Raw genomic sequence first — 21,192 nt, 5'->3', positions numbered from 1 at the left:
TGACGGAAATGGATGTCCTCCCTCCAGAAGTTGAAAGAAAATTAATTATGAAGGAGTCAGATGAAATTCAAAGTAAACACCTTCATTGGTTGCTCAATCAGGATGCAAGATTAAGATAATCACTCAATGAGTGAGAATGATGATGGGGGTAAGGACAAAACATTGTTTTTAATGCACATAGAGTTTACTATTAAAGGAATGCTACAAATAACACTAGAAGCAATGAAGAATTAAACAAGTGAATAAATATTGATAGGAACAATTAGAAGGGCAATGCAACATGATTAAGTAATTAATATTCAGCAAACAATAGTGCAGTGACAATACCTAAAACCAGCAATTGTGACAATTAGAAGCTTTGAGTGTGTTTGGAAGGTAGTCGCCATTTCAAATCTTATGGATAGTCTCAAGGCTCCTTCAGTTAAGGTTGAGATGAAAGAGAGAGTAATCGGGGTGAGTAACAGTGTTTGGGTAAGTGGTAAAGAGAAAGGGAGCTGTGCTTAAGAAAATAGGGATTACTGACGTACAAATGACATAATTGACCAATGCCAACTCATTTTCACAGACACCGGAAGTGAAGAATTATTTTATCCATGTTACTTTTGATTTTTTTATTATGCAAAGAGCAGACAAAAATGACTCATCAAGTTGTAGAGAAATACAGCATGAAAATAGGCTATTTGGCCCAAATCATCCATGCTGATCATAATGGCCAGCCAAGCTAGTCCCATTTGCCGGTGTTTGGTCTATTTCCCTCTAAACACTTCCTATCCATGTACTTATCCAGATTTTATTATTGTACCTTCCTCAACCAGTTCTTCTGGTAGCTCATTCCATATAAGCACCACCTTCTGTGAGAAGACCAAAATAACATAAGATATAGAAGCTGAATTAGGCCATTTGGCCCACTGAGTCTGCTCTGCCATTTCATCATGGCTGATCCAATTTTACTCTCAGCCCCAATCTCCTGCCTTCTTCCCGTATCTCTTCATGACCTGACCAATCAATAATCTATCAACCTCTCCCTTAAAAATACATAAAGACTTGACCTCCACAGCTGCATATAGGAAAAAAATCCACAGATTCACCAGACTCTGGCTAAAGATAATCCTTCTCATCTCTGTTCTCAAAGGACACCCCTCTATTCTGAGGCTCTCTCACCATAGGAAGTATCCTCTCCACATCCACTCTATTGAAACCTTTCACCATTCAATAGGTTTCAATGAGCTCCCCTCATTCTTCTGAATTCTAGTGAATACAGGCCCAAAGCTATCAAACGTTGTTCATATGACAAGCTATTCAATCCTGGAGTAATATTGTGAGCCTTCTTTGAACCCTCTCTGGTTTTAGCACATCCTTTCTAAGAGTCGCAAAACAGCCCGCAATACTCCGGGTGCGATCTCGCCAGTGCTTTATAAAGCCTCAACAATACAACCTAGCTTTTGTATTCTAGTACTATTGCAATGAATGCTAACATTACATTTGCTTTCCTCACCATAGACTCAACCTGTAAATTAACCTTTAGGGAGTCCTGCACAAGGACTCCCAAGTCTCTTTGCACCTCATTTTTTTTTAAATATTTTCTCTCCATGTAGAAAATAGTCAACCCTTTCATTTCTTCTACAAAAGTGCCTAACCATACACTTCCCGACACTATACTCCACTTTTTCTGCCCATTCTCCTAATATGTCTGTCCTTCTGTAGACTCTCGACTTCCTCAAAATTATCTGCCCCTCCACCTACCTTCATATTATCTGCAGACTTTGCAACAAAGCCATCAATTCCATCATTCAAATCACTGACATATAATCTTAGAAGAATCGGTCCCAGCGGAGACCCATGCAGAACACCACTAGTCACCAGCAGGAATCAGAAAAGCTCCCTTTATTCCCACTCTTTACCTCCTGCCAATCAGCACTGCTTTAGACATGCTAGAATCTTTCCTGTAATACAATGGCCTCGTAGCTTGTTAAGCAGCTTTATGTGTGGCACCTTGACAAAGGCCTTCTGAAAATCCAAGTAGGCAGCATCAAACAATTTGCAATTGTCTATCCTGCTTGTTATTTCCTCAAAGGCAAGATTTTCCTTCGAGGAAACCATGCTGACTATGGCTTATTTTATCATGTGCCTCCAAGTACCCTGAGACCTCTTTCTTAACAATCGGCTCCAACATCCAAGGGCAAACCACCGAGGGCAAACTAACTAGCCAACATGTTCCTTTCTTCTGCCTCTATCCCTTCTTGAAGAGTGTGTAATCTTGCCTTTACAATACTTCTTCCTCTTTGGAATGTATATAGCCTGCACCTTTTGAATTGCTTCCAAAAATTCCAGCCATTGATGCTCTGCCATCATCCCTAGTGGAATTCTATACCAATCAACTTGGCCAATTTCCATTACTGCACTGTCACACTGATAGATGTGACTTTAGCTTCTCCTTCTCAAATTTCAGGGTGAATTTGATCATGTTATGATCGCATCGCCAAGGGTTCTTTTACCTTAAGCTCTCTAATCAATTCTGGTTCATTGCACAACACCAAGTACGGAACAGCTGATACCCTAGTGGGCTCAACCACGAGCTGCTCTAAAGAGCCATCTCACTGGCACTCTAGAAAACCCCCTCCTGGAATCTAGCAACAACCTGATTTTCCCAATCTACCTCCATATTGAAGTCCTCCATGACTATTGTAACATTGCCCTTCTGGCATGCATTTTCTACTTCCCGTTGTAATTTGTAGGCCACATCCTTACCACTGTATGGGAGTCTGTATAAAACTCATCAGGGTCATCTTATCTTACGAGTACATCTCTAGTTTTTATTTCCTTATGCTGGGAAAAAAAAGATGTATGTTCACAGTATTTATACGCAGTGGCCACTTCGTTAGGTACATCTGTCCACCTGCTTATTAATGCAAATATATAACCATTATGTGGCAGGAACTGAATGCGTAAAAGCATGCAATCGTGGTCCAGAGGTTCAGTTGTTGTTCAGACCAATCATCAGAATGGAGAAGAAATGTAATCTACATAACTTTGACCATGGAATGATTGTTGGTGCCAGACAGGGTGGTTTGAGTATCTCAGAAACTACTAATCTCCAGGGATTTTTATGCACAACAGTCTCTGGAACTTACAGAGAATGGTGCGAAAAACAAACATTGTCCAGTGAGCAGCCATTCTGAGGGCGAAAACAACTTGTTAATGACAGAGGTCGGGGGAGAATGACCAGACGGGTTCAAGCTGACAGGAAGGTGACAGTAACTCAAATAACCATGCATCACAACAGTGGTGTGCAGAACAGCATCTCAGAACACACAACACATCAAACCGTAAAGTGGATGAGCTACAGCAGCAGGAGACCACAAACAGATACTCAATGGCCACTTTATTCAGTGCAGGGAAGTACCTAATAAAGAGGCCACTGAGTGTATCTCTCTCATGATTTTTACACACTATGATAAGGTTATCTCTCAGTCTCCTGTCCTATCCTGCCCAATGTCTCCCTATAATTGAGGCCCTCAAGTCCTGACAACATCCATATAAATCTGCTGCACTCTTTCCACTATAATGATGTCCTTCCTATAACAGGGTAACTAATACAACACGGTGACAAAAACTGTACTTGGTGGCATTGAATTTCTGACAGCAAGTGTGGAGAAGATAAGTGACCTTTCCAACAACAGTAGAATGAAGGAAAGTCCCTGAACTCCAGAGAATATGCTCAGACCACACATCAGAAGGCCACTGTCAAGGCAAAGTCAGACAATACTGTGACTTGAAAGCAAGATAGTGAATGTTGAACACAATGTTAACAGAACTAGTGTGGTAAGGCAAGCAAGCAGAATGCTGTGTTTAAAAGAGCTAAAGTGGTAAAGGTCCCCCTTAGGCAAGCCATATCACAAAACACTGGAAAAATAAAGTCCCAAAATGACCAACCGAGAACTAGATTAAGGGAACCATGGAGGTTGGGTGTACGCTTAACAGCAAAGGTATCAAAGAGACATTAGAGAGACGGCATTAGAGGAGAAAGTGTTACCTTAAAAGCATGCAGATAGCACTAAGATGAATTGTCTGTTCATAGTCCACTCAGCAGTTGCGCATGTAACGCAAAATTGAAACCATTACTAAAAGTGGCACAGATAAGCTTGAGTATCACAAGAAGGTGGTAAGGGAGAAAACTTCGGATATCTATTTAAAAGTTACACAATAATGTTCACAAACAAACATGATGTCGACTGCACAATAAACAATGAAAAAAAATATTATAAGTAATTATCAGCAACCCAAACTGGTTTTTAATCATGCCTACACAATTTAAGTTTTATTTTTAAAAATGTTACAATGCTGTGGTTTATATTGTATGCAGGGAAAAAAGAACATTTTTTCTAAATTATTAAAGAAAGCAATTCATTTTCTAAGACAAAACTGTTATTTTATTTTAAATTTAACAGCTGTGTTGCATATGAAATGAAACAAAAGACATTTAAGGCTTTTAGCTAATAAAGAGAACATCCTTTAACTGATAAAATGTGTCAATCAACATTGGATTCCATGGTGTTTCCTAGAAGTAGCTGGGGAGCTGCTCCAAGTTGTACAGTGCTGGATTGAGATAATGCAACTGCACTTTGAATCCAAATTGCATATTTATGAATTCCACATTCCCTGCGTAAACTATACTGCATGCCTTGCAACTACGAAAGTTACCTCGACCTTCCCCTCAGTGCAGGGCACATTTCCAACTCCTATAGCAGCAAACTGACGGAAATATGATCACAAATTGTTCCACTATATCACATTAAGAGCTGCTATTTTCTCTGCATGGTTGGAGGCACTGAACCAGTGAGTCCCATTTTTATTTACAAGTTGCTGCTGTACAAAGACCATTTCAACAATGTTTGCGTATGGAGAAATTCCAAGACAACAGAGAATTATTGGAAGGCCATTTTGAATGAAAGGTAAAGAATCATGGCCAAGCCCACAACTGAAATACAGGCTTGCCATTCCTGGAAACACGTACTTTATAAATGGAAGGGTGGTGAGTACATGGGAGCACATCACTAGGCAATAATTATTTTTAAAATTAGTAAGTAGTATCATTATAAACATGAAGATTCATTTGCCTGCTCAACCAGAACAATTATACGGAAAGTTAGCAGCAACCATTTAATCCTGCCTCATAGTGGTAACGTTTGGTTGCAGACAGGATGTTTCTGACAAATTCTGATGAACTGCCTCTGTGGTAGCTGGCACAGTTGAACTATTAATATGACAAAGGATTATCACAGCACACAACGCCACTGAACACATGCTGGTTCGTAGTATGAAATCAGTTCAATCCCACTTTCTCAAGCTTTACAAGTTATCTCCTTATGCATGCAGCTCCCATTTAAAAATTCTGATTGATTTGATTCAAGTTCAATCGATTAATTTTGATTGCACTAAGATCAAAATCATAACAAACCCACTTTTAAGAAAAATGTCTATTCTCTTTAAACCCTTGAATCTTCTGCCCATCAATTTGAACCTGTTCCCCATCTGCTGACAGAAAAGCTTCTCCCAATTGCCTTTGTCATCTCAGGCTCCAAGAAAGCTGCCTGAGATTTCACCTGAACAGCTTATTAATCAAACTCTGTGATAACACTGAGGTTCTGGGCCATCACAACCCGAAAGTCTGATGTGAATTGGGGACATTGCACAAGAGAGAAACCCCAGCTTCCCCGATGTCAGCCAAACACAGGCTAGTGACTGCTGTTTGGTAGGCATGGACCTCTGGGTCAGTAGCTTGGTCAGCTGCCAAGCTGCCATAATCTACCCACAGTGGCTGGCCAAGAAAGGTAACCAGTTACAGCATTATTTTTCCCCTACATGTGTTGTATGTCAGTTGTGAACTCAAATATATAGGCTAGATGGTGTTGCTGCCATGCAAGGGTCTAATATGTTGGCCATCGCGTGCATGAGGGGTTCGTGGTCAACAAACGGTGTAAAATTGTGACCCTCTAGTAGAAAAGGAAAATGGCGGACAGCCAGATAGGACTGAGGTTTGTGGTCAGACATGCTGCACTTTTTGGGGGAGCCGGAGCTGACAGCTGAGGAAGGTGAGTGGTTGCCACACACGTCCGACCAACTGTTTGTGCACAACACCCACAGCATCGTCTAAAGCGGCAGTAGTAACGGCTTTAGGTACATTGAGGAGTGGGCACTCCAGCAGGGTCACACTGAAAACAGCTCATTTGGTGTCATGAAATGTTCTGCCCATGTCCACTGACTAGACAAGCACACAATTATGGGCATTTCCTTTCAGGGCACTAAACAAGGGGAGCACCAGTTCAGCAGCACACGGAATGAAGTCGTGATAGAAATTCACCATACCTAAAAGCTCTTGTAGGTTTTTAGTAGTGCAGAGTGGTGAGAAATCCAAGATAATGGTGGCTTTTAATGGGAGTATTTTCGCAGCCAAGAAAGTCAATAGTTGACAACCCAAACTGGGATTTAGCAGGATTAATGATCAACCCATGGTGGCTTAAGCACTCAAAAGTATGCAAAGATGTGATGCACGTTCAGATTTGGATGTACTTGTGACAAGTATGTCAACCAGATAAACAAATAGAAAATGTAATGCAGAGCCAACAAGCCTTTTAATACAGACGCCAACAGATTTTGTAAAGTCTGTGCTGCACTTTTCAGCCCAAATGGCATGCGCAGAATCTCTAAGAATCCAAACAGGGCTATGACAACCATTCTGCGAAAGTCCTCCAAGCACATAGACACCTGACGGTAGCCCCACAGTCACCTTCGGAAAAAATTAACTCTCCGGCTAAATGTGCCAATAAATCTTGGATGTGTGGGACTGGGTAATGATCGGGGGAGGTGACCTCGTTAAGGCACCAGTAACTGCCACGTGGGCAACAACCACCATTGGGCTTAGGGACCACATGGAGGGACGAAGCCCAGGGACTATCAACCTGCGTACAATGCCAAGGCTCTCCATGCTGGCAAACTCAGCCTTCGCAGTGGCCAGCTTTTCTGGGTCCAGTCTACACATGCGGACCAGTTGTGGAAATGTGGTGCTCATCCCCGCGATTTGTGATAGTAGTTGCGAATGTCGGCTTGGTGAGGTCTGGAGAGCTCACATACAGTGGCACATGCACTTGACAGAGCCATTGTGGGGAACTTACCCCAGGGTAACGACCCACATCCTTGACATCCACAAGCCAGCAGCTCTTAAGGTCAACTAACAGTCCTAGGGCGCACAGGAAATCTGTGCTGAGCGCTGGTCTAGCCACTTCAGGACGAAATCCCACATGTAATGTTGGCCACTGAAGCAGAGCATCACCCATTGTATCTCGTAAGTCTGGATTTTGCTACCTTTGGCGAACTCCAGCAAGGTCTCGTTGCTCTTTGCCTTCTGATCGATATGCGATGCTGGTAGCACTCTCACTTGAGCAGCCATGTCACACAAAAAGCATCACTCTGAAAGGGTGTCTGTAATGAGCAGTAGACGACCCCAGCAGCTGGAACCCACAGTGTTCACAGACCTCTGACGTCCTGATGTCCTGTCAAAGCTGCAAGGCGTCGGCACTTCCAAACATTCGTACCAAAGTGAGCATAGTAAAAGCACAGACCCAACATTGTCTGTTTCACAGCCACGGGCAGGTATGTGTTGGGGGCCCTGGTGACCAGGCTTAGTGAGGCAGGGAAAGGAGGACAAATTATGCTCCTCTACCTGGCTGAGTGTAGACTATCAGCCATTTCAGAAAGCTCCCTATAGTCATTCATGGGTGTTAATAGTGAGGGCAATGCAAACTTGATCAGGTATTTGCTGCATGAAAAGTTCTTCAAAAATAAAACAAGGATGGTGATTTCCCAGGGGAGACAGCTTATGGTCCATTAGCTCTGAAGGGTTAGCATCATCCAGGCTAGGCAAAGAAAGCAACTGTTCAGCACAATCATACTCCAATATCCAAAAGTCTGTAATAAGCGAGTCTTCAGCATGCGATATTTTTGCATTCAGGCAGGTATTCAAGCAGACTCACTGCTCTCACTGTCATGGAACTACTGAGATCTGCTACTACGTAGTAACATCTGCTGTCATCTGCAGCATAAATTTGGCCTCGGCCTGTACAAACCAAGCACTGGCATTTTGCTTCCAAAGCTCCAGCAGTTTCAAACTGACTGCATTGGCCAAGATGTTGAATAACTCTAGAATCATCCTAGAACATCAGGGTCACCAATACAGGTTTTTGTAAATAAAATGGCAGAAGTGTTTTGAGTTTAAGGGAAACCATAACAACTGCTTTTACTGTAAACAAAATGCAGAACATAAAACATGGTAAAAAAAACTTCATGTTATTAAGTCATCACGTCAAGCCAGCCTCTTAATGTGAACCCCAACTCAATGTAGGTGTTTGCGAATAATGAATGTACTTCCACCCCTTACATTACCCTACAAATTTCACTGCAGATCTTTCAAAGCAGCAATAACCAAGGAACACTGCAATTATAGAAGAAAAACTCCTTTTGATACCACAAATATCATGTATTTCCAACCTTTTAGCATCTTTAAAAAAATTAAAGATTAGCTCTATTTGTCACAAGTGCATTGTGCAAAGATTAGCTTTACTTGCCACAACACACAGTGAAATGTGTCATTTGAGTCAGAGAGTCTGTAGATTCTGCTGGGCTCAGCCTGCCAGTGTCGAGACACTTCCAGCACCAACACAACATACCCACAACTCACTCAATATAACCCATACATCTTTGGAGTGTGGGAGGTAACCGAAGCATTCAAAGGAAAGCTACATCTTCATAGGTGAACATACAAACTCCTTATAGGCAACAGCAGGAATTGAAACCCAATCACAAACGCTGGTGCAGTAAAGCACTCCACTAACCACTACACTAACATCACCACTATTTCATATGATGGTCATTTCCTATTTGACTTTGTTGTGCAGCTGCTTTATGATATGATGGCATAGATCCTTGAACCATTGTGTCCAGGATGGCTAAGAAATAGGTATCCACCCCAGCCTACTTTTGAGCTCCTGTCAAACATTGTCTTCATCCAAGTACATCTTAAAATGTGAAGAAGGTTTCTGTCACTACCACTCCACCAAACAGTGATCTCCAGGTCTTCATCAGCACAAGAACTGTTCAACTTCCCTCTAACCCTTGTACCTATTAATTCATAGCAATGCTTCCCTAATTTCTGATGCCATAGGACTAGTTTAATCTCATCCACTCTATCCAGACATTTTATTTAATTCTTCAAATCAAGACCACCATCTTTCCTTTTGTTCACCCATCCAGTCTCTGCTATTTCAAGGAAAGCACCCACATCATCTCCAACCTACCCTCAGTTTAAACCATCCAATTCTGAGAACACTCTTTTACCTTTAAGTGTCCTCATTTGATCCTTTCTCTGAAATGATGATATAAAATGAATGGGTTGTTAGTAGTTTATACTTTAAACAAAACATTGCTGCTTTTATTTTCTACGCCTCAATAAACAGAAATTTAACCTGTCTTCTTAACTATTTTATCCTCCTGTCCAGATACAGATGTAAATACAAACTCCTATTTTTTTCCATTCCTCTACATCTGTACCCCACCATCTACTACATTTGCCCACATGCACCAAGACACATTCTTTCAAAACAGATTCTTAATTTCACACTTTCCCCACTTAAACATATCAAGCGGATGTAGAGACCAATGGCATGAAGGAAACTACCACAACAGAATGGATTAGAACTCCTGATCAAAAGTCAGGAATCAGATCTCAAATGCTTCCCTAGAACAAGACAATATATTATCACTGAAACACAAACACCTCTGAGCAGCACACAGAAAAAAAATATATAAACAGGCATTGGAAAAGTCTTTATGGATAAGTTTAAAAAGAAAACCAAATCATGAATTCTCTCTACCTCAGATCACTGTTCATCATTTGATTACTGTCCTGGTTTACAGAGGTTTCCATGCCAGATAACTGCTTTCGGAAAGTCTAAAAAAAGAATAGATAGATATAAATAACTGAAAAGCACATTAAGAATTTCAGCAACACAAACACGAGAAAATCTGCAGATGCTGGAAATCCAAACTTGCTGAGTTCCTCCAACATTTTGTGCATGTTGCAAGAATTTCAGAAACTCAGATTGCCGCTCTAGAAAAGATATCCAAGTATAACCTGAAGTATAAAATTACTGAGCAGAAAGTTTTTATGTCCTCTTCTACCATGACCAGTCTGACCGACATTCATCACACAGATCATTAGTTCCACTTGCTTGTTTATGTATCCAGTAAGTTTTCCACATCCAGAACTGGAATGCTTTGTTGGCATGCAGGTAACTGTTAATCATCAGAGTCAGCGGACTACCAAAATTTTAGATGGGATCAAGTGGTACCAATTAAATAATTTGGATCCGGTCTCAGCTGAGTAAAATGTTCCTTGGTCTGTGTGCAAAAAAAATTGCAGATGGGTGTGCAATTGACAGGGCAGAAATAACTAATTTGCAAAACCTTATCTTGTTTTATTTTGATTACTAGATATTTTGCAGTGTTAGAATGCTCTTAAAAACAAAGTCCTTGAGTGCTCACAGGAAATATTAGCACCACCCTATCTAAAAACAGTTAAGAAGACACAGCCCTACACTTTTCTTGCCACTTAGCACTTCCATTACTCGTGTTGTACAATGTATACTTAGCACAGCTCCAGTGGCCATTTATAGCTCATTTGCATAGCTTCTAATTGTCATGGGAAGAGAAAACTCTTATTCGGTTTCCAGGACAAAAACATTGCACCAGATCACATCAGAAGAACTGGACTTGAATGTAGTACACTGCCAAACATTGCAGTCCAAGAGAAGCTGAAGTTAGATGTCAGAGGAAAGGCTATGAGAAAAGAGGATACAGAAGCATTAGCCATTTATGGGAATTTAGTCACCAATCCTGCGAGGAGAAAAGTGCTTCAAATATTTTTTTTTCTAGCAGATAGGACACGGAGCAGTAGAGGAGAGGAATGGGTCCTCTGGCCCATGATAACTGCACTCACAATGATGTCAATTTAAACAGCACAACTGCCTGCACATGGCCTACATCCCTCCATTTCTCGCAAGTCTAAATGCTTTAGCCTTCGCTATCATATTTGCTTCCATCACTTCCCTTGGCAGTATGTTCCAGCCAACTATCACCCTCTGTATAAAAAAACTTGCCTCATAAATGTTCCTTACGTATTACCCGTTGTCTTAAAGATATTCCCTCTAATATTGTCATTTCCACCCCAGAGGGAAAAAAAAGACTCTTACTATCTTCTGCTTCTTTTTTTTTGCCGGTTCTAAACTATCGCTACCTGTCTCTGTCTCCCAACTCCACTGACCTCCCCCTCCCCTACTTGGCTCAATATGCCCATCGTCCTTTGCCCACTCTCCTGGTTGATCAACCACCTGTCACACCACACCTAGCAGTAGGGGCACGGGAACAGCTGGCTGCTGCCACTCATTGACCTCGATATTTGCCTGAGGGAGCTGCTGCTTAAGTTGGTCTTTGTACCTCTTCTGCGGGGCACCAAGATCTCTCTTGCCTTGAGAGAGTTCTCCATAGAGCTCTGCTTTTGGTAATCTGGAGTTGTCCATGCGAGACACGTGGCCTGACCAGTGGAGCTGCCCAGTGCTTGGAAGTTGAGCCTTCTCCAGGATCCCGTTGTTGGAGACACGATCCTGCCAGCTGATACCCATGATGGAGCAGAGGCAGCACTGATGGAAGTGCTCAAGCATCAGAATTGCTCGTGGTTCTAGACCCAGGCTTCAGAGCCGTATAGCAGTGTTGTGATGATGGCAGCCCTGTACACCTGGATTTTTGCGGATAGATGCAGCTGCTGGTTCGTCCACACACATTTCTGGAGGTGCCCAAAGGCTCTGGTGAGTCAATTGTCAATGTCCCTTACTACCATAGAGTCGTTGGAGATGATGCTGCACAGGTAGGTGAACCGCTCAACAATGGTGAGAGGGTGGTCGTCAATGGAGATCTGAGGTGGCTTGTAAACAGCACATGGGGGCTTTTGATGGAAGATCATTGTTTTGTTCAGACTGACCATTAACCCAAAAGCCGTTGCAGCCTTGGTGAACTGAGTGACTGCAACCTGTAGCACATCCTCTGTGTGTGAGAAGAGCAGAGTCATCTGCGTATAGTAGCTCAATAATAGGCTCTTGCATGGTTTTTGTTCAGGCAAAAAGACGGCAGCGGTTGAAGATACTTCCATCAGTGCAGAACTGAATGCAGATGCTCTTCGAAGTGGTCTCTTTTGCTTCCTGTAGCATCCTGCTGAAAAAGATGGCAAAGAGCATTGGTGCCAAAGCACACCCTTGCTTCACGCCAGTACTGATGGGAAACGGGTCAGGTAGGTCGCCATTGTGTTTAACCTGCCCGCTTTGGCCTGCAGGGAGTGACTACAGGATGGTGAGAAATTTCAGGGGACAGCCGAGCTTCGACACAATCTTCCAGAGACCATTGCAGCTGACTGTATCGAAGGCCTTGGTCAGGTCAATGAACCAATGTTCTGTTCACAACACTTCTCCTGTATCTGGCACTGGACAAACAACATGTCCGATGTGCCTTTGTTCAGAATCCTCACCCACTCTCCGTGAGGTTGCTTCAGCAATGGTAGGGATGATCCTGTCCCAGAGAATTCCGACGAGGATCTTTCCGGTGGTGGGCAGCAGGGTAACCCCCTCTGTAGACAGAGCAATCTAATTTCTCCCCTTTGTTCTTGCGCAGGTTGAAAACTGCAGTGTCGTGTACCACATTTCAGACTGAACTTTTCTCCCACTTATACTTACCTGGGTTAAACCCCGTCTGCTATTTCTCTGCTCAGCTGGGCTGTATCCTTTGACAGTCTTCTACACTATCTACAATGCTGCTAATTACTGCGTCACCTGAAAACTTTCTAATCAGCCCCACTGTAGTTTCATCCATATCATTTATATACACATCACAGACAACAAAGGCACCAGCATTGATCCCTGAGCAACACCAATGGCCACAGGCCTCCAAACAGAGTAGCATCCCTCCACCACTACCCTCCATCTTCTGTGGCCGTGCCATTTTGAATCTAATCTACCAAGTCACCGTGTGCCCTAACCTTTTGAATCAGTCTACAATAATGGACTTTTTGAATACTTTACTGAAGTCCTGCACAAAAACTCCACTGGGCTACATTCACCAATCGTCTTCAGCACCTCCACAAAGAAATTCAATCAAGTTTGTAAGACATGACTTCCTACACAAAGCTAAGCTGGCTATCCCTAATAGGATGTGATTCGGTCCTATCCCTAAGAATCTTTTCCAATAATTTTCCTAACACTGATGTAAGGCTCATTGGCCTGTTTTGTCCCAAGGATATTCTCCAGTCATCTGGGACATTGCCTATGGTAAATGAGGATGTAAAGATCTCCATCAAACCCTCTGCAATCTCCTCTCTTGCCTCTTTTACTAACTTCATTAGGCTCTAGGGACTTATCCCACCTTGTTGGTCTTCAAGAGATTCAACACCATATCCTTTTTTATTTCAACATGCCTTAGTATGTCAACATTCTCCTTCCCTGATCTCACTACCTCCTGTGTGCTTCGACATGATGAAAACAGATGGCAAACATTCATTTGGTATCTTTCCCACTTCCTTTGGTGTCAGGCATAAATTCCCTCCTTTCCCCTTGAGTGGTTCTACCCTCAACACAACCATAATTTTAATTTTGTGTGTAAAATGTCTTTGGATTTTTCTTAATCTTACTTGTTAAAGACATTTCATTGCCCCTTCAGAATGAATGGTTCCCTGTTTAAATTCATCCCTGGTTCCTTTATATTCCTCAAATTCCTGTCTAATTTCATCTTCCTAAACTGTGCTTATGCTTCTTCCTGCTTTTTGACTAAACTTACAACTTTCATCATCATCCACAGTTGCTGAACCTTGCCATCCTTGTCTTTCTTCCTCACAGGAATATGTTGGTCCTGAATTCTGACCAGCAGACTGTGAAACAACTCCTCTATCTCAGATATGGGTTTATCCAATAGCTACTCTCAATCTACTCTCCCCAGCTCCTGACAAGTACTGTTGTAACTAATCTTTCCCCAATGCAGCACTTTCTTGCCAAAGTCCATTCTTATCCTCATCTATACCCACCTGATAACTGATGTCTATTTGGCTTTTTCCATTACAAGAGTTTTCATCACAGACATTTTAAAATAGTGAAAATAAAACTCTTTAGCAGGCAGTGAACAGCTAAAGGCTGTCCGTACACTCTGATGTTGACCTATCCCCTCTCTCTGGGGCACCAGTTAATCCAGCCTTAGTCACATGGAAAAAGCAAACATGGGCAGCTGGGAACCATGGCTGGTGAATCAGGGGGCTCCCGAACCATCCAGCTAAATACAGTGTACCCAGTCATGTACAGCTGCTGTAATGTGATGCATGCTACAGAGTAGCAACATTCAACTAAATCGTCAAAGCAATAGCAACAAGTCTGTAACTGACAAAGATTCTAGTCCCTAGTGCAATATTTGAGATACACAAAAGATTAAAGCAGAATTTCCTCATTTAATTTTGATGAATTCAAGATCTCTGTAGATTAAACCTTGTTAGTTTCATTCAATTCCCCTTTCTTTATTGTTTACAAAAATGCTTGGCAATCATCAGTACAAGGTCTAACATACCTATCAAAATCACTTCTTATCAATTCCAGGAACCTTGGGAGATTCTATTATATGCAACAACAATACACTAGGCATCACGAGTGAATCTGCAGATGCTGGAAATAAATAAAAAACACAAAATGCTGGCAGAACTCAGCAGGCCAGACAGCGTCTATGGGAGGAGGTAATAACGACGTTTCGGGCCGAAACCCTTCATCAGGAGTGAAGTAACATGGGATAGTCAAGGGGGGATAAGAAGTGGGGGGAGGGATAAAGTAGAGAGCTGGGAAGTGATAGGCTGGAGGGAAATGGGCTAGGGGGAAGGTGGAGAATTATGGGAAATAAAAGAGAAAGAAAGGTAGGGCTGGGGGGAGAGATTATAGTGAGGGGGGAGAAAGAAAACCAGACTAAAATAAAAGATAGGGATGGGGGTAAGGGTAGGGGAGGGGTATCAACGGAGGCCAGTGAGTTGGATGTTCATGCCGGCAGGAAGGAGGTTACCTAGGCGGGAGATAAGGTATTGCTCCATCGACCTGCGTTATTTTAGTCTGGTCCTCTTTCTCTCTCTTTTTCCCCCTCACTATAATCTCTACTTTATCCCTCCCCCCACTTCTTATCCCCCCTCGACCATCCCATGTTACTTCACTCCTGATGAAGGGTTTTGGCCCGAAACGTCGTCACTACCTCCTCCCATAGATGCTGTCTGGCCTGCTGAGTTCAGCCAGCATTTTTTTGTTTTTTAATACACTAGGCATTACCAGTTTACTGTGTTGCATTATAGATAGAAATACATTGATAGTGATTGCCAGCAAATAAGCATTAATGTGAACTTTTCTTCCCATATCTCTCCTGACAATATGTAAAATTAATAATGACTATACTGCACAGGGAAATTGGTAGGTCTGTAGACTCTGTCAGCTTTCCTTCAAAAGCTAACTAGTCATGGTGCATTTTTTAGCTGACTCACCTGGTAACTTTCAGAATTGTGGTAGAGAAACGTTTCACCATATGGGATAATAGGAGAAGGCTTGTCTCCATCACCTCCTTAGAAAAGGAAAAGGAATGAACCCAATATTATATGTGCAGCATATATTATGTATGATAACAAATCAGCAGCCAATAACAAAACTGAGGATCACATAGATAACTATCGAAACTATAAATACAGGTCATTTTCCACTTCTTTTTCACTGATGAATCAGAGATCTGTTTTGGCCAAACTGAATGGCACAAGACCCGAGAAGTTTAATGGGAGATTGGGAAGTTGACAGACACATGGTTGGATATCATAGGCAAGAGCCATCTCTTTCTCAACTAACATCCAGAGAGTAAGCAGAAATGGAAATATTGTTAAGATTCTACGCTACCCTACATCTTTATAAAGAGGAATGCAGCACCCACCTGGAAAAGACCATAAGACATAGGAGCAGAATGAGGCCATCTGGCCCATCAAGTCTGCTCTGCCATTCAATCACGGCTGATCCTTTTTTTCTATCTCCTCCTCAACCCCAGTTCCCGGCCTTCGCCCCATGACCTTTGATGCCATGTCCAATCAAGAGCCTATCAATCTCTGCCTTAGATACACCTAACAAACTGGCCTCCACAGCTGTATGTGGCAACAAATTTCACAAATCCACTACCTTTTGGCAGAAAAAATTTCACCGCATCTCTGTTTTGAAAGGCCGTCCCTCTTTCCTGAGGTTGTGTCCTCTTGTCCCACTCTCCTACCATGGGAAGCATCCTTAACACATCCACTCTGTCTAGGCCTTTCAACGTTTGAAGGGCTTCAGTGAGGTCCAAAACTCCCAACCCCTCAGTGAGCATGCTTGAATTTAAATAGAAGTAGGTTCAGTACTCCACCAAGGAGTTAAATGAAAAAATACATGATTAGTGGCTATCCCTGTGGGCTGAGAATAGACAGTGCTCTTCAAGTGAGAAAGGGAACACAAGTTGGAACCAACTTTGCATAATGCCTTTCCCTAAAATCAACCAGGAATTAATATATTTTCCAATTCCTGCACTTTAATATCACTTTTTTTTCCCTTTAGGCTAATGCCAAGGCACTTTTGATTTGTTCACAGCTTTGCATTTGCAAAGGATAAACTGGATGAAACATTGTTCCAACAAGGAGACACGTCCATTTAAGTGCAAATTGGAAATCACAAATGCACTACACAATGGAAATCAAGTCAAAAAGTAGCCATAAATTGCAGTAAAAATGAAGGTCTTAAAATACTGTTAAATTTTGGTGAATTTTGAAAAAAGAATTTAAGGACAATAACTCTGAAGACTTATTATTTCTTTCAATGATGGTCATACAGTGTTTAAAAGGATTCACATTTTTACAATGCATTCCATCTCAATTTTAAACCTGCAACCTCTCAAACAAACTCAATCTTCCCTAGTCAAAGATTGTTAATTTGACACCAATATTTAGGAAATATTTAGACATGTAATGACATGTAATGAGTCTATCTATGCCTATTCATGACCTCCTCTACTGTTGCGATGAAGCCACACTCAGATTGGAGGAACAACACCTTTTATTCCTTCTGAGTAGCCTCCAACCTGACGGCATGAACATTGATTTCTCAAACTTCTGCTAGTAGCAACCCCACCCCCTTCTCTATTCCCCATCCCCTTTTCCCTCTCTCACCTTATCTCCTTGCCTACCCTTCTCTGGTGCTCCCACCCCCCCCCCCATTCTTTCTTCCAGAAACTTCTATCCTCTCCTATTAGATTCCCCCTTTTACCAGCCCTGTATCTCTTTCACCAATCAACTTACAAGGTCTTTACTTCACCCCTCCCCCTCTCAGTTTCACTTATTGCCTCATGTTTCTCCCTCCCCTCCCCCCACCTTTAAATCTACTCCTCATCTTTCTTTCTCCCCTCCAGCCCTGCTGAAGGGTTTTGGTCCAAAACTTTGACCATAGTCTTTTCCATGGAAGCTGCCTGGCCTACTGAGCCCCTCCAGCATTTTGGCATGTCCTGGGATGATCATTGCTGAGAAAGAGTGGGTGCTCTGCAAATCTGTTGTCCTTGGCCTAGCTGATAGAGAAGATGGCACATCGGGACACCAATTGGCACAAGTGAGGTTGGAGATGAAAAAGGATGCCTCTACTCATAATACAATTCCAAACATAATTACATCCATCAGAACAAGAAAATGAAAAGACAGCAAAATTACTATTTACATGCAGAAATATCTGCAGATTTTACAAAGTGAACTGGAAAGCCTGTTAAGCGTACATCTACCAAAGTCAAGTCAAAACGTTTACTTACTGAACGCATCAGCCAACAATGGATTTTGAGGACTGTCACAACTAGGGAAGTGTGCAAGGTTGAGGTTTCTCCTTTTGAGTAGGGAACTGCAGATGGAGACAATAGCAGAGATAAAAAGATAACTGTGAGAGCAAGAACTTTTCAATGTATAACTTGTGATAAAACCTCTACACAAAAACACACCTACCTCTCACATAGAAGCTCTAATTATTAAAATAAATCAGTCAGAGCAGAATTCTAAAACCAGACATCATAATTGTATTCTATAATCTACAAGATGGTTCCACTTCTTTTATATGCAGCTACTGCAGTACTAAATTATATAAAATTACAGAGAAATGTTCACAATTTTGGGAACCTGCAGTCGTTTTTGAAGAGTGACTACTGTTAACAAAATTGGCAGTTAACTTACATTCAGAACAACCCCCCCAAAAAGAAATACAAGGGTTTAATGTCTCCATTGTAAGAGAACATTGTGCAACTCCTCCCATTCTGCACCAAAACAACATCCCATATGTTGGTCTAGATTCTGCCAATAAATGGATTATGTCAAATGCAATTGTTGAGTAGACAATAACAAGGGGAAATAATTTAAATGAATTGTTGAAAGGGGAAGTTGAAGAAAGCTTTTTTTCTCCCACTGAGTGATGGTATTCTGGAACTCATTGGCTGACAGGATTATGGCAGCAAAGACCTCCATGAAACTCATGTGGTAGTTTAATAGATAGTAATTGCGCTGCACTCTGAAGGAACAAGAGCAGTAAAGAGGGACAAGATGGTATATTCATATTTGCATTGACATGGACACTATCTTCATTTATCTCCTTCAGCGCCATAACTGTGATGGTGGTACTAACACTTGGTAAATCAGTCACTAATACCTTGGTAAATCATCACCTAAGTAATGTTAATATGAATTTATTTAAATACCTTGCATATTGAGAAGTTCATTAATTCCAGACAGCTTTACCATATGCTCAGAAGCCTTGCTCAGACAAAACAACTGTAGATCTCTTGCTTAACCAACGTTGTTCTTCTGTTTCAGAAGAACAAGGTTCCCAAGGATATTATAGTCCACCAAGAGTTACATCAGGAAAATTTTTGGAGAAATCGTTAGGGATAGGATTTACTCACAACTGGTAGAGAATGTATTTTAGGGATAGTCACATTGCAGCTATTTAAAACTTAGGCTAAGCCACATTTGGAACTAGAACATAGCATTGTTCTAGCTGCCACATTACAGGGAAGATGTGGAGGTTTTGGAAAGGGTGCAGAAGGGGCTCACCAGGATGTTAGCTGGATTAAAGACCATTAGCTTTAGGGACAGGTTGGGCAAACTTGCATTGTTTCCATCAGAAAGTTATGGGAATAGTTTGGATTTGCTTCAGAGTTAGCACATACATCATTTTTCTCCTGTGCTGTACTACAAACAGGTTGAAAATAACATGACAGGGAAGTCCTCAATGTGATCTAGAATGCAAGGAAATCTCTCATAATAAACAACTTTGAAATAAGAATATAAAGCAAGGTCTCATACTGCACACAAAGTTTTAGTTGAGAACACAACAACTTAACTTCAATATTCTTTCCATGAGAGATAGCAGATGACTACAGTGGTAGCTAATTTTAAGTTTTTTTCCAACTTCAAGTACAAGGGTATGTAAAGGGGCTCCTTGCAGCTGCAGAGAAAATACACTTAAACTTCATACATATTTCATACTTCATACTTAACTTCGTACTTAAACTTCATACCATTCAGTCTCCTTTGAAGTTCCTCAAGTAAAACTATTGGATTTCAAACCAACTGATATCATGTTACATAAATCGACAAATAAGAGACTGCTCACTTTAAGTTTCTCTATGCTATATCTTTATCAGCTCACAAGCTGTAGGATGTCATAGGCCACTTACTGTCCAACACTGAATTGCCACCAAAATGAGAACTTCATAATGGGTCATGAGTTCCATGATTGGCTAGACAAGGTAAACACTTCCTTCCACTAGACCATTTGTCAACCACAATACTATAATTTTGTGGTCACTATGATCAAAACATATTTTAATTCCGGGCTTATTGGCTGAACACAGAGCAAATGAATGCAGAAAATAGACAAATGAAGCAGCTTGGAAACAATGCTGGAATCCAGAAAGGGGAAAATGGAGCACTACAACACAAAATAGAAAAATTTAACACTGCATCACATAAACCACAAGTTACCAACTACAACACATTACAGTGAGCTTCACATTTTCAATACATAGCTAATTTGTTGGAAACACTCAGCAGGTCAGGCAGTAGAGCTGCAGAAGGTTTCCAGCATTTTCCGTTTTTTCAGATTTGCAGCACCCGCAGTTTTTGTTAATTTAATGCTAACTTATAAATGTTTTTAACGGTTATAGGCTAATTTTCAGCAACTCTAAGGTTTTATAATCAGCTCTCAGTATTTAGAAAAGGGTCCTTGTTTTGACTAGAGGTGAAGTTCCTCCCCCAGCCTTGCCTTCAGGTGAGGACGTTAAGAGCCAGCTTGTTCAGATAAGCGCAGAGGAGCAGGACCCAAGACAACCGAAGCACCTTTGGGAGAGGAGGGGAGAGGGGAAAATCCCAAGTAGTGTAGAAATAGCAGATCAATCATAGAACTTTATTGTTTCCAGTTCTATGCAGAACATACATAAATTATATGGTATTAGATTATTATTAAATAGGATACAAAATAAATACAAACTATGGGCTTGATCTCTGGCTCAGCACTCAAAAAACATTTCTTATGAAATGCCCTGGTAAAGGTTTTAAATGGTAAAGGGTTTAAATGTTGTAGGGTGTTTCGTGTAATTGTCTTTCTGTAGAAGTAATGTTTGGGTTACTGTTAAAGAGATAAGGGATGCTTAGGAATGTGGGCCATCCAATCTGGAGAGTGGAATGGGGAGAAGATTCTAGAGAAGGATGGGGGGAGCAGATTTGTGACATAGTGTGGGTCTTTGGCTATGTCCACACTAGACCGGATAATTTTAAAACAACTGGTTTCGTGTAAAAACGATAGGCGTCCACACTAGGCATTTTCAAAAATATCTCTGTCCACATTAAAACAGATATTTTGGCAAATCTCCTCCTACTGCGCATGCGCAGGACACATCTACCAAATACAAGCGACATGTCTGGTGTCAAATCTCGCCGTGAAAGATGGTGCACGTTTGTTCAGTTACAGACTAGAAAAACTTAAATGATGGACA

The 21,192-nt window shown here is 41.5% G+C and overlaps 1 protein-coding gene across 5 annotated transcripts in view; it reads right to left on the bottom strand.

Moving 5' to 3' along the window:
* arap2 (ArfGAP with RhoGAP domain, ankyrin repeat and PH domain 2) overlaps positions 1-21,192 on the bottom strand; it is a 420,641-nt gene that overhangs the window by 271,112 nt on the left and 128,337 nt on the right. For all 5 annotated transcript variants that reach the window (XM_073064859.1, XM_073064858.1, XM_073064860.1 and 2 more), the window contains 3 exons: positions 17,965-18,050; positions 15,650-15,726; positions 9,927-10,003 (listed from right to left, as the gene is read on the bottom strand). In XM_073064859.1, the coding sequence (XP_072920960.1) occupies positions 9,927-10,003; positions 15,650-15,726; positions 17,965-18,050 (240 nt within the window). The remainder of the gene's footprint in view (positions 1-9,926; positions 10,004-15,649; positions 15,727-17,964; positions 18,051-21,192) is intronic.

The sequence above is a fragment of the Hemitrygon akajei genome, chromosome 13 (genome assembly GCF_048418815.1).
Source record: "Hemitrygon akajei chromosome 13, sHemAka1.3, whole genome shotgun sequence".
Classification (NCBI taxonomy): Eukaryota; Metazoa; Chordata; class Chondrichthyes; order Myliobatiformes; family Dasyatidae; genus Hemitrygon; species Hemitrygon akajei.
This window is presented reverse-complemented; position numbering and strand designations above follow the sequence as displayed.